The 13567-nt window shown below is 41.9% G+C and overlaps 1 protein-coding gene across 1 annotated transcript in view; it reads right to left on the bottom strand.

The window, feature by feature from the left end:
* The window catches only part of TSPAN12 (tetraspanin 12), a 233255-nt gene that overhangs the window by 154075 nt on the left and 65613 nt on the right, over positions 1–13567 (bottom strand). Inside the window, exons 3-4 of the mRNA XM_077472868.1 lie at positions 7308–7390; positions 1559–1694 (exon numbers count right to left, since the gene is read on the bottom strand). Coding sequence (XP_077328994.1) covers positions 1559–1694; positions 7308–7390 — 219 coding nt within the window. The remainder of the gene's footprint in view (positions 1–1558; positions 1695–7307; positions 7391–13567) is intronic.

The following is a 13567-nucleotide window of genomic DNA, read 5'->3' as shown; positions in this document are numbered from 1 at the left end:
TCTCAGAGGAAAAAGGAAGCCAGATAACACAAAATATAAATTAGTTCTTATCTGCACACAATAAATTAATGTAATGATGAGTCTGGGCAAAGGTCACTAAAGCCCAGAGAAGGAAGCTTAACACAGCTGCCTAATCTCTGTTATGCAGGATGACATTTGCCAACTCCAAACTCCAGATAATCTCTCAGAAATACACAGAAAATAAGCAGGCAGCACAGTTCTCAGACCGCCTTTCTGCAGAATTGCCAAGGAACTGTAGACAATTTATTATAACTCATGTAACTCGAGTATACAATTGCTGCAATGGTAACATCATGTCCATTACGTGTTAAATTATGTTTGTGATGACAATCATATGGTGCTTGCAGCAGAAGCTCTTTGTGAAACCTGCATAGCTCAGTCTGCATCCTTATGTAATAAATGTCAACAATAAATGTTCAGTGAATGCTGGACCTCCCTCAGTAGCAGGCACCGCAGGCCACACACCACCTTCAACCTGTCACAGTTGTGAAGCTTGCAAATAATAATAAAGTTCCAATAATGGCATGAAAAATATAAATGAGGAGCCTATTACGCTATGTCATCTTATTCCTTTTCAAAGTATCTGAAATTCCCCCAAATTGTGCCTGTTTACTAGAGGGGGGGGGGGGGGGCATCATCTGAAGGTAGAGAGATCTGAGAATGTGAGAGTGAAAACAATAAAAGGATCAGGGAAGAGGAAAGTCTACTACATTCGCAGGACTAGAGCTGGAAATATAAAGTTTACAGAGTATTTCAGAGTGGCAAGATTTGCTGCTTTATCACCTCTGGTCTTCAGCCTCATGTATGAAAATGTGCAAAAAAACTGTAATGTTCATTTTGCACCAAAATGTTTGCAATTAAAACGTAAAGGGTAAGTTCACCTTCCATAACATGTCACATGTTACACCCATATTCAGGATGTAACATGTTATGAGCAGACCACCCCCCCCCCCCCCCCCTCAATTCCCTAATTTAACAGCTAGAGCAACTCCCCTCTTGCTGTCACAATAAAAAAATACGTGGCCGAGTGGGACTTCACCCACCCGGCCACATCACTCATTCACAGTGTTCTGTGAATGGAAAACAACAAGGTCTGGCAGCCTTTGCAGCTATTGCCTTGCAGTTTTTGATGAACTACCATGGCACTGTGGAGCGCTGTGGTAGTTCATTCTCTCTTTCTGTTAGATTGCATCTGCTTGCCCGTACAGGATATACGGGCACACAGATACACTGACGGATCTGCAGAAGACTACTTTAGAGGCTCCAGAAACAAAAAATAGTAAATGCACATTTTTCTTACCTGCAAAAAAACTGCATTTATTATTTTTTGTTAAAAGGGGAACTTATACTTTAATAAAATAGTGCAAAAAAAAGTGTAGCCAAAAAATCCAGAAAACATCTGAAAATATATTCTATTTCTGCAGAAAATAAAGGATACAAAAACTGATTTAGAAATGCTATTTGCTGTTAGAATGGTTATTACTGAGATGAAACCCTATCATTTAGAAAATGTAGGTGAAAACAAATTTCAGCTTACCCAGGCAAGAAGTATCAAGTTGCTCTTCACAGCTCCACAGTAACCCAGCATGCCCACAATGATGAGGAAACAACAGACAGCAACCATCACTGGATGGAACACAGGGAAGTAAATGAGGTGTACAGCTTCTTCCACCCTAGACACATGCAAGGTTCAGTTTTGCATTAGTTAAAGCTGAACTCTAGGCAGATATAAAAGACACATATTACTGCAGCTCTGTAATCAATAATACATAATTAGATGTGATTTTTTTTACATGTAAGCACTGCAAGTACCTGGATTTGACCTGTAGTCCTTACAAAGCAGGGATGGAATGTGAGGGCAGCAGCAGCACAAGGAGCCATTCAGTTTATGTGCTGACAAGAAGGATGCTAATATGGGAGCAAGCAGAGTGATATGGATGATCTCATTGTTGTGCTGCTTCTCCTTTTACTGTCCAGTCGCAGGCTAGGAAGAGTCCAGAATGACATGGGCTCAGAGAAAGTAGCTTGAATGAGGCTGGTTATCAGTTCTGTGTAGGAAATCTTGAAGATAATATTGCAGTAAAAGCTGTTTGTATGTTATCATTCAATGGGCTATTCATTATTTTTTTGTTGATTTTGCCTGGAGTTCTGCTTTATTAATCCTAAGCAAATACATGAATTCACCACTACCTCTGATGAATAATTTGTACATGTTATGTGGCAAGCCAATTCTTCTTTATACAGTATATGAAAATGCATAAAAAGCATAAATGGCTAGCACTCATAGGGGGAGATTTACTAAAACTGGTGCAGCTGTGCATGGTAGCCAATCAGCCTCTAACTTTAGGATGTTCAATTACCGTATATACTCGAGTATAGGCCGACCCGAATATAAGCCGAGGCCCCCAATTTACCCCCAAAAAAACTGGCAAACTTATTGACTCGTGTATAAGCCGAGGGTGAGACATGCCTGTCCATCCCTGTGTGTGTGTCCGTCCATCCCTGTGTGTCCGTCCATCCCTGTGTGTCCGTCCATCCCTGTGTGTCCGTCCATCCCTGTGTGTCCGTCCATCCATCCCTGTGTGTGTGTGTGTCCATCCATCCATCCATCCCTGTGTGTGTGTGTCTCCATCCATCCATCCATCCATCCCTGTGTGTGTGTGTCTCCATCCATCCATCCATCCATCCATCCCTGTGTGTGTGTGTCTCCATCCATCCATCCATCCATCCCTGTGTGTGTCTCCATCCATGTGTGTGTGTGTGTGTGTGTGTGTGTGTGTGTGTGTGTGTGTGTGTGTGTGTGTGTGTGTCCAGCCTACCTTTGTCCCGAGCCTCCGTCCCGTGCCTTGCCTCCTTGCCTCCGTCCCGTGCCGTGCCTTGCCTTGCCTCCTTGCATCCGTCCCGTGTCGTGCCTTGCCTTGCCTTGCCCCCGTCCCGTCCCGTCCCGTGCCGTGCCGTCCCGTGCCCTCTTCGTCGGCGGCCATTGTAAAGTTCAAAAGCTGCGCCGCCGCCTTCGCCTGTGATAGGCGGAACACTGAATTTCCCAGCAGCCTGTGTTCCGCCTATCACAGACGTCGTATCATCCTCGTCCGTAGTACGAGGATGATACGACGTCCGTGATAGGCGGAACACAGGCTGCTGGGAAATTCAGTGTTCCGCCTATCACAGGCGAAGGCGGAGCCGGAGGCGCGGCTTTTGAATAGAATGGCCGCTGTCTGTCTGCTCGACACGCTGATCGAGCGGGCAGACAGCGATGACTCGAGTATAAGCCGAGGGGGGCACTTTCAGCCTCAAAAAAGAGGCTGAAAATCTCGGCTTATACTCGAGTATATACGGTAAGCTTTGGCAATAAAACTTGGAAGGTGATTGGTTTCTATGCAGGCTTCACCAGATTTTGCACTCTTCAGCTTTAGTAAATCATCCCCATGGTCTTTGCATTAATAAACAACCAATATCAGAGCTGTGATAGTGTGGTTTCTGACAGTGACTGCTGTCAGATACAATAATTAGGAACCAATCAACTTTGATCTAATGACAAGCTGGTGGCAGCCAGCTAAACCATCAATGTAACTTTCACAGACAGACATAGTTGCAGAAGCAGCCATCCTTGAAGAAGGGACCCTGAAAGGCTCCAAAATGTAGGCAATGGGGCTGATTAACTAAAACTGGAGAGAACAAAATCTGGTGCAGCTCTGCATAGAAACCAGTCAGCTTTAACATTTTATTGTCAAAGCTTAAAAAGGAGGTCCAGCCAGCCGCCCCCCCCACAAAAAAATAAAAGTCAGCAGCCACAAATACTGCAGCTGCAGACTTTTAATATATGGACACTTACCTGTCCAGGGACCCTGCGATGTCGGCCCCCCAGCCGATCTATGGATCGGCTGTCGGGTGCAGCCAGCTCAATTCCTGTTAAGGGAACCCTTTTGGCCTCAAAGCCAGTCTCCTACTGTGCATGAGCAAAGTGTGCTGCACTTTCTAATTGGCCAGGCAGCAGAGGAAGGAGGAGGGGGGCGAATATCCGAGAGATGGTGCAGCGACTCTGTCTCTGGATTTGGGGAATGATACCTGTCAAAAACTGGTACCAGTTCCCCCTCCCCCCTGAAAGGTGCCAAATGTGGCACCGGAGGTGGGAGGATATAGATAATCACATTGTTACAAGCATGATTCTCCTTCACCCGACGCACTTCAGAGTGCTTACCTTGTAAAACAACCCATTCAGTTTAAAACAGATATGAAAGGCTAACATTTGCAATAAATGTTGGGGTAGCATATTATTTAATTTATGTCAGTAATTTGGGTCTCTCCTGCAATGCATAATTAAACTTCTTCTGTTTCCAACTTGTGCATCAGCCCTGCACAGAATGGACATTTCAAAGTATGGAGGGTGTACAAACACAGATGTTATCAAGCACAAGAGATACCTACAGTTAAATATTGCTGAACTTTACTTACAAAAAAAAAAAATTGTGAGCAATTGGGCTTTTACTATATCTTTTCTGCAATTCAGTCATCTTGGCTTTCTACTCGCATACCTGCTTTAGAATGTACTGACCTGCACATGTGCAATTCAGTGTACATTCTCAGCAAACCTCATTTTTACACATACCTACAGGTAAGTCTCTGATAAGGCTTACCTATAGGTACTGTAAATATCTCCTAAATGTGCACCATTTACGAGATATTTTCTGTATGTGCAGCCAATAGTGTCATCGGCGCATGAGCTCTGAAGGAACAGCCACCCGGGCCATTGCTTCAGAGCCTTGTGCTGTAAATGGTGGCTCCCTGCGCATTTGGTTTGTTACCACTTTAAAGGGGCTGTAAAGCTTTGTTTTTTATTTTCTAAATAGGTTCCTTTAAGCTAGTGCATTGTTGGTTCACTTACCTTTTCCTTCGATTTCCCTTCTAAATGTTTTTTTTCTTTGTCTGAATTTCTCACTTCCTGTTTCTCCTCAGTAAAATTCACACCATCATCCGAACGGTGTTTAGTCAGCCACAAAAGCTTACTGAACAGTTTACTGAGGAGGAACAGGAAGTGAGAAATTCAGACAAAGAAAACAAAGGAAAAAAACATTTAGAAGGGAAATTGAAGGAAAAAGTAAGTGAACCAACAATGCACTAGCTTAAAGGAGCCTATTTAGAAAATAAAAAACAAACCTTTACAACCCCTTTAACTCTAGTGTTGGCCAAAGATGGTTGGAATTGGCTGAAGATGCGAACCCTGGAAGAAGACACTGTGGAATATGCCGGCGCCAGCAAATGAGTTTGCAGATATTGCATTGCTGGAGGATAGGCACATATAGGTGGCTTTAGGTCTGCTTTAAGTATCATTTTAGGGTTCTTTGTCACTTGTTTGAAGGTTATTTGGCATGGCCCTGAATTAATCTTCAAACTGTCAAAACTCTTGGGAAGAGTAGCAGTAGCAGTAGAACATATTTGCATCAATGTGGACTAATAAAAGCAATGACTTTTAAAGATTTGTTTTTTACTCTTAGTATTTAGGTCTTAAATTACTCTCCTTCTAAGAGTCTCTGTAATTTCTTGGTCGGGCTGTATTGCATTTGGGCAGAATTCTGTCATGAAAAATGGGTAACGAAATATTATGTAAAGCCTAGGGCAGGTCAAACCTACTCCTGAACTAACTGAAACAGTTTGGTATTTAGAGGAAGAAGGTGTATCCTTCGAAACCCCTAAGGACCCTGCTGAGGTCCCTCTGGACTTTGCAGTGAACTATGTTGTGGACTACAGGGCTACAAATAAGTAGCTTTATGAGCAATAATAATTCACTTGTTTGGGAGTATAATTTTAAACAATTGCTTTTCAACAAATGATGTGGGATAATGCACTAGGCTGGTGCGCCCTCTTTTGTTCGTGTTTTGTACAAACTGAAACACCTGCCTGATTGATTGCAGTGTTAGAGTCAAATTCAGATTTTTCCAAATATTATCCATGGCCCACATGTGTTTCCCATAAGAGTCCAGAGAGTTCTGCCCAACACACTGCAGGGATAAATATTGATTTGTCTAGGTGGGAAAGAAAAAAGTATGAATACTTACCTTACTCCTTACTCCAAGGCAGCTGGCATTCTTCCTGCTGTCTGGTACTTTGAATGTGGATGGGTCCTTGCCATCCTCCCATACAATACTGGACTATTGGTCATGCATTGTATGTGAGGAACTGTGACAAAACGGGAAGTGAAGCAGCTTTGGGGGAATGGTCACACAGAGGAAACCGTTGGGATTGAGGGATGAGACAAAGTATTTCTACTTATTTCATTCCCCCTCCTAGCCAAATGAGCATTTAACCCATGCAGTGCAAAGAGAATGGGGGGGGGGGCACTACATGGGAGTAAATTTAACAAGATCCTGGAGTTGGGCTTATGATATAGATCAGATCATGCTGCAAGGGCTATTCTTGTAGAAAGCCAGGTCATTCCTGGTTTTTCTCACAACTCTAAATGGACCGCTGACAAACAAATCAATGTACCATATACACCTCACACAAGTACATCCCTATTTTACCAAGTTCTGACCTTGAATGCTATATGAACACTTTACATACATATTATTTAGAAAAAAAGAGAGTTTCATTTTGGAAGGGATCGACCGTTAAATTGTAGTATGTAGTGAGAGCCCTGTCTTAGAAATTCTCACTACACATTACCCACAAAGCAATTCCTACTCTTTCCAGCATGTACCATCTTGTCATTTGGAACTTTATTCAATTTTTTGTATACAAGTATTTTTACCAGAGTAAAAGCATTAAGAATGTTTACCTACAAATATAGCAAGCAAAATAAAATGTGCATATTTTTTAACTGCAAAGCATGCTATTTGTTTGAAAAGGTTAGTTATTTTTATGTGTGCATTTAATTATTAACCATATTTATTACACACGCAAATACAAAGCTACTATGAGCAATTGTTATTTTCCTGGTGCAATAAATGGATTGACTTGAGGTTAAATATATGTCTCAGAAACAGCAATTAGATACAGTCAATTAGTCTGCACCTTAGAAATGTCAGAAAAGTAAACAGAAAACAATTTTCACCGACATGGACGACAGGAGATGATCAAAGGAAGCAGACCATCTCTGTGCAACTACTAACTACTGTACAAAGCCAGCTTAAGCGAAGCATGAAATATCTGAAGCAGAATTTGCCTGAACTAAACTATTCAATATGTTAAATAAAAGAAAACACAAAAGCTCCTCTTGGCATACAGATTATCATGGCATTTTATTTTTTTCTTCTTTTGATGCTTCAGTGCGGTTGATTAGGAGTGCTTACCGTGTTTCCGCTGTCAGAGTAAGTACGTTATTTATGTAGTCTCGCATCCATGCAGAAACCCCCAAAACACATATTGACATCAGCTAAAACAAACAGAGAAATTATCATTAACATATATAGTGACATATAAAGACAAACAACTCTGAGCAGCAGTTTCCTCCACTGGGATATATTCCCACTGGGTAAGTACATACTTGTCATTTGTAGACAGTGCCAAATTACATACTATTCTACTTGCAGTGCCGCTTAGGGTTACACTTCTGTTTTGCCTACACAGAGTCTATGCAACCTATGCCTTTTCTATTATAGTGCAAACAGAAATAACTGAAGCTCATATATTCTCAATCTTCTTAGCGCTTATGCCTCGGGTAGACAAGCTGTCACCAACAACAAGTTTAAAATCAGTGTGGTGTTCAGTCTGCAAGGACACTCTAGTTATACATGAGAATGTTGCCTTTAATTTCACTTGAAGCCCATACACACTGGTGCATTGCTGCAACACGCATGTTACCTCAATGCACACTAATGTAACAAGCACAATACAATTCATTGCAGTGCAATTCATTTTTAATATCACTTTTATGTACCTATATCATGCACTGCAAAGCACCTACAATGTGGTGTACAAAGCATGGTACAAAACATTTGTCATCTGCTCTGACTCCTGTTTATCTACCAAAATTCTCTCCAAAGTTTCTGAGTATGATGATATACAGCATTCAATTACATAGATGTGACATCTTTCAAATACAGCTAAATAAAGCTTTATAAGGTTTACCAATAAAGGAGCAGTGTGTATTCACTTCAGCCACCTTTACCGAAAGCATATCTAAACCCAAAAACAAAAATTCTAATTATTGCATCTCATCAGTCCATTCACTATAATAGCTTCATTCACAATTCCAAGCATTTTTTTTTATTTTTACCTGGTGATCCTGCTAGCAACACACTCCCTGGTGGCAATGCTCACTCACTGTACGCTATCTCTGGAGGAGTTACAGTATTTACCACCCAGGCTCCCCATTTCTGAATAGGACAGCAGAACCCCCCCACCTTCATCTTCATAACACACATATGCAGTCCACAGTGAAGAAATGGGCAGATCTGATAACACTTCTTGGTACAGTGGAACCTTGGATTGCGAGCATAATCCATTCCAGAAAAATGCTTGTAATCCAAAGCATTTGCATATCAAAGCGAGTTTCCCCATAGAAGTCAATAGAACCAAAGATAATTTGTTCTGCATTGACTTCTATTGCATGCAATACCGCATGTGGCCAGAGGTGGGGGGCACCGGAGAGCCTTGGAAATAATCGGGGACAGCTCGGCTGAACTCACTCGAAAAGGCTCAGAAACACCTCGAGAATGGAGTATCTTAGAGTGTTTCCAAGTATTTCTGAACAGCTATGAACCGTTCTGTGTGAGTCACTGGCGCCCCCGCACCTCTGCGCAGGATTTGAAAAAAAAAGTTATCCGTCTTTCAAAATGCTCATTAACCACATTACACGTTACACCAAGGTTTCACTATATTTCAATTAAACAAAGACAGAGATAACAGATTACAAAAAACTATTTGCACACTCCCTGGATTTCTGGCTCATGAAGTATCTTTTGCACTTATCAAACACTAAGGCTCCGTTCACATCTTGGCGTATCGGGCGTAAAATTGCACAAACAGACTCATGGGATACCTGTCACCTCAAAAGAAGCTCTTATACTTCTTTTGGGTGACAGGCGCCCCACGATTCTGCTTGCGTGATTTTACCACGATTGAACCCGTCGAATCACAGCAAAATTGCCCAGCATTTGGGGTGCTATTGAAAGGGACAGGGAACGCACAGGCATCCCGCAATTTTCTGCTATTTTGAATTGCGGGCAGAATTGCTGAGATTCTGCCCACAATTCGGAAACGCCAAAATGTGAATGGATCTGTACCCAACAAATGAAAACTTATGTGTTCTTGGGCCTAAGCATTTCTCTCTGTACTTCTGAGACAGCAAGATTGTGTAGCAAATAAATCATTTTGACTGAATACATAACTTTTACCTTGACTTCAGCTTTATATATGGGCTGTCATTGCTGACCTCCTTCTGAAAATGAAGAGTCAGCCTGGCAAGTTATAACTTTAATACATCTGAATCACAGAATCAATACAATTGTTAAGCAAATGAAAATCCGAAAACTGTCAGAACTCCTTATCTCTATCCATGTTGCAAATTAATGACTCAAGAAGTATGGAAGCCAAAGAATTGGCATAAATACCAGGGAACTGGTATTTTTAGGTGGGTCATCAATAGTAGCCCACATATATTTTTTGTTGACAGCTATAAGTTTTCTGCACAGTATGAGCACTTTGCTTAACTTGTTGCTTGATGGTTCCTCGTTAAATATGAGTTTGTTATTAAATCGAGCACAAGTTGATAATGACCTCAAAGCTGAAGGAAAGTTTTATTACTAAATATTAAATCTTGGTATAGCCCTAAACCTTTTTTTTTTTAAATCTATATATAGGTATGCCATGGTAGAATAAAACCTTGAAACATTATGGTGTATTAGAACACATATTTCAATACACAGGCCAGTAGTATTTTTAACTAATTTACATTTTCAGTTAAAGATTAGGACTGGTGAAAGTCTGCAAACTGTTGACAGTGTATGCCATATAAACTATCGTCTTTCCTACAAATGTTGAAATATATTATCCATAAATCAGCTTTACGACTTGCTTGAGAATACACAATGGTTTGCAATAGATGAAGGTGGGGAATCATGTCAAAGTTTCAGCAGATTTAGTAGCAAGAAGGCCATAGGATTTATGATAAAACAGGAATTTAGCTTTTACATGGTTGTGTGAAGGTTTAGAGAAACTGCTTCAGCTAACTGTACAAAAGAAGAAAAGGATGTAAAAGAGGAGTGAGATAACAGGGCTTTACATATTCGTTTTCTATCTATCTAGTCATTGATTTTGTATAGCCCTGTTACAACGTAATTTTTCAAGCCTAAGTTGAACTCAATGGGAGATTTACATGCACACTTTGGGGTTAGTTTAGTAAAGGCAAATAGTCTCTTCACTTCGGAAGTGAAGATGCACTTTGTAAAGTTTTCCCAAGAGCTTAGTGAATGTGGTGAAATTAAGCGATTGTATAGCTTGATTTTTTTTAAATTAAAATAACAAACATGTTATACGTACCTGCTCTGTGCAGTGGGTATACACGGAGCAGCCCCAATCCTGCTCTTCTGGGGTCCTCCCCTAGTACTCTGGCTCCACCCACCCACCGAGTGCCCCCATAGCAAGCCACTTGTGCATTTTCGCTGCCAAGCCCTGTTCTGTGTGTCCATTAGACACACAAAATGGGGCTCTGCCCTGCCCTCCACTCCTTCCTCACTCGCTCTGATTGACACCTATGGCTCCCGCTGCTTTATCTCAGCCAATGAGGAGTGAGAGAGTCTCAGCTTTCGTGCACATCGCTGGTTGGACATTGGGCTCAATGCTGCGGGGGAAGCTGCATGCAGAAGATTGTTTTACCTTAGTGAATATAATGTACTAAGGTAAAAAGAACATTCTGCCTTTACAACAACTTTCACTTTGCAAAGAATACCCAATCATGTGCAAGGAAAATAAATAAATTAATTAATTAATTCATTCATTAATTTAAAAAAAAACATTTTTGTTTGCACATCAATGGTTGATGGAAGTTAACAGAGCTTCTTCACCTCATTCACTAAGTTCTGGGGAAAATTCCTTTGCAAAGTGAACATTCTATTTGCCTTTAGTAAATCAACTCTCCTGTTAGTCTAGGTTCACATCTTTGTGGCTGCGCTTGATGCATTTTTCAGGTGCGTTTTGCAGTGTTTCACATTTTTAAACCCATGTTTTTTATGCGTTTTTGCATGCAGTTTTCATTCATTTCACTTTTTTTTTTTCTTTAAACACATTGTAAACACACTGTACATTGCTGATTGCTACGGAGGGGACCGGGAAGTTGACCGCCACGTCCTGAACAACCGATGAGTTATCAGCTGTCAGCGGGGTTCCCTGCTGACAGCTGAATGTAAAAAACAATTACCGGCAACAAAAAAAATTGTGAAAAAAAACGGCATAGGGCCCCCCTCCCCACCCCATAACACATTGCCCCCATGTTGATGGGGACAAAGCCTCTTCCTCACAACCCAGGCCAGTGGCTGTGGTGGTCTGCAGACAGGGGACTTATTGGAATCTGGAAGCCCCCTTTAACAAATAAGGGGGCCCCCGAATCCTGCCCCCCCATGTGAATGCGTAGGAGGTACATTGTACCCCTACCCATTCACCCCAAAAAGTAGTGAAGTGTTAAAAAAACAAGAGATGGTTTTTGACAAGTCCTTTATTAAAAATTAAAAATGTCCACCGTCATAGCTCCAACTAGTCTTCTTTCTCCACTACCAATGTCTTCTTCCTCCCATAGCTTCTTCTCCCTCCGTTGCTGTCATCTCCTTTAGATGTCTTCTTCCTCGCCACCGCTTACCCACTAAAAACAAAAAAAACGATCTTCTTCTAATACTGTCTTCCTCTGGTGTGTTGTCTCCTGTCTGCCTTTTCTTATATAGCCATGGGGTGTGGCCATCCGATGATGTTACCTTAAAAACCGCCCCTTGTGACGGCACGTGTTGTCACAAGGGCGGGTTCTCCGGGTGACATCATTGGATGGCCACACACCATAGCTATATAATAAAAGGAAGACAGCGGGAGGCAACACAACGGAGGAAGACAGCTTTAGAAGATTGGCTTTTTTTGTTTTTAGCGGGTAAGCAGTGGCGAGGAAGAAGACAACACAAGAAGAAGAGAGCTCAAGGTGAAAACAGCACCATGGGGAGAAGACTGCACCAGAGGGAGAAGAAACTACCGGAGGAAGAAGACATTGGTACTGATGAAAGAAGACACTTGGGGCTATGACAGGGGACATTTTTCATTTTTAATAAAGGACTCGTCAAAAAACATCTCTTGTTTTTTTTTAACACTTCACTGCTTTTTCTGGGTGAATGGGTAGGGGTAAAATAAACCCCATACTTATTCACATTGGGGGGTAGGATCCGGTGGCCCCCTTTCTTAAAGGAGGCTACCAGATCCTGATAAGCCCCTACCTGCAGACCCCCACAACCACTGACCAGGGTTGTGTGGAAGAGGTTCTTGACCCATCAACATGGGGGCAATGTGTTTTGGGATGGGGACAGGACCCGAAGGGCCTGGTATGGACCTGCGGGGGGACCCCATGCCGTTTTTTGCAAGATTTTTGTTTTTGCCGGAAATCTTTTTTTTTTTACATGTAGCTGCCAGTGGGGAACCCCGTGACAGCTGAGGACTCATTGGTTGTTAAGGACAGGGCGATCGGCTTCCCGGCCGCTCCTTAGCAACCAGCTATATAAAGTCTTTATCCGGTTCCCGACCAGCGCACGCCGATGTACGTCGGCAGAATGGCACGGGCAGGCATATTGGTGTACAGGTACGTCCAATCTTCAATGCCGCCCTGCCATCGCGAGCGCACTGGCGGCAGCGCACTCACGTGTCGGTCGGGACCCCCGTGAGTCCGGTCGCGGGTCCCGCGGACTCGATCGCCGCGGGCATACCTGCGATCGTCTCACGGGACGGCTGAATGGAGAAGTGCCATTGTAAACAGCAGTTCTCCATTCTGCCTAGCAACTAGTGATGCTGATTTCTGCTCCATGTGATTGGAGCAGAGATCAGTGTTCACTAAAAGAAAGCCCAGCCCCCCACAGTTAGTAACACACCCCTAGGAACACTTAACCCCTACACAGTGTCATTTACACAGGAATCACTGCATTTATATAGCAGTGATTGCTGTATAACTGACAATGGTCCCAAAAATGTGTCAAAAATGTCCGATGTGTCCGCCATAATGTCGCAGTCACAATAAAAATCGCTGATCGCCGCCATTACTAGTAAAAAAAATAATAATAAAAAATTATTAATAAAAATGCCATAAAACTATCCCTATTTTGTAAACGCTATAACTTTTGCGAAAACCAATCAATAAACGCTTATTGCGATTTTTTTTACCAAAAATTTGTAGAAGAATACGTATCGGCCTAAACTGAGGGAAAAAATGTTTTTTTTATATATTTTTGGGGGATATTTATTATAACAAAAAGTAAAAAATAATGCGTTTTTTTCAAAATTGTCGCTCTATTTTTGTTTATAGCGCAAAAAATAAAAACTGCAGGGGGTGATCAAATACCACCAAAAGAAAGCTTTATTTGTGGGAAAA

Source organism: Lithobates pipiens, unplaced genomic scaffold, assembly GCF_037356315.1.
Source record: "Lithobates pipiens isolate NorthernLeopardFrog02 unplaced genomic scaffold, aLitPip1_a1.2 Scaffold_8, whole genome shotgun sequence".
Taxonomy (NCBI): Eukaryota; Metazoa; Chordata; class Amphibia; order Anura; family Ranidae; genus Lithobates; species Lithobates pipiens.
The sequence above is the reverse complement of the archived record's forward strand: the minus strand, read 5'-3'. Positions and strand labels throughout refer to the sequence as shown.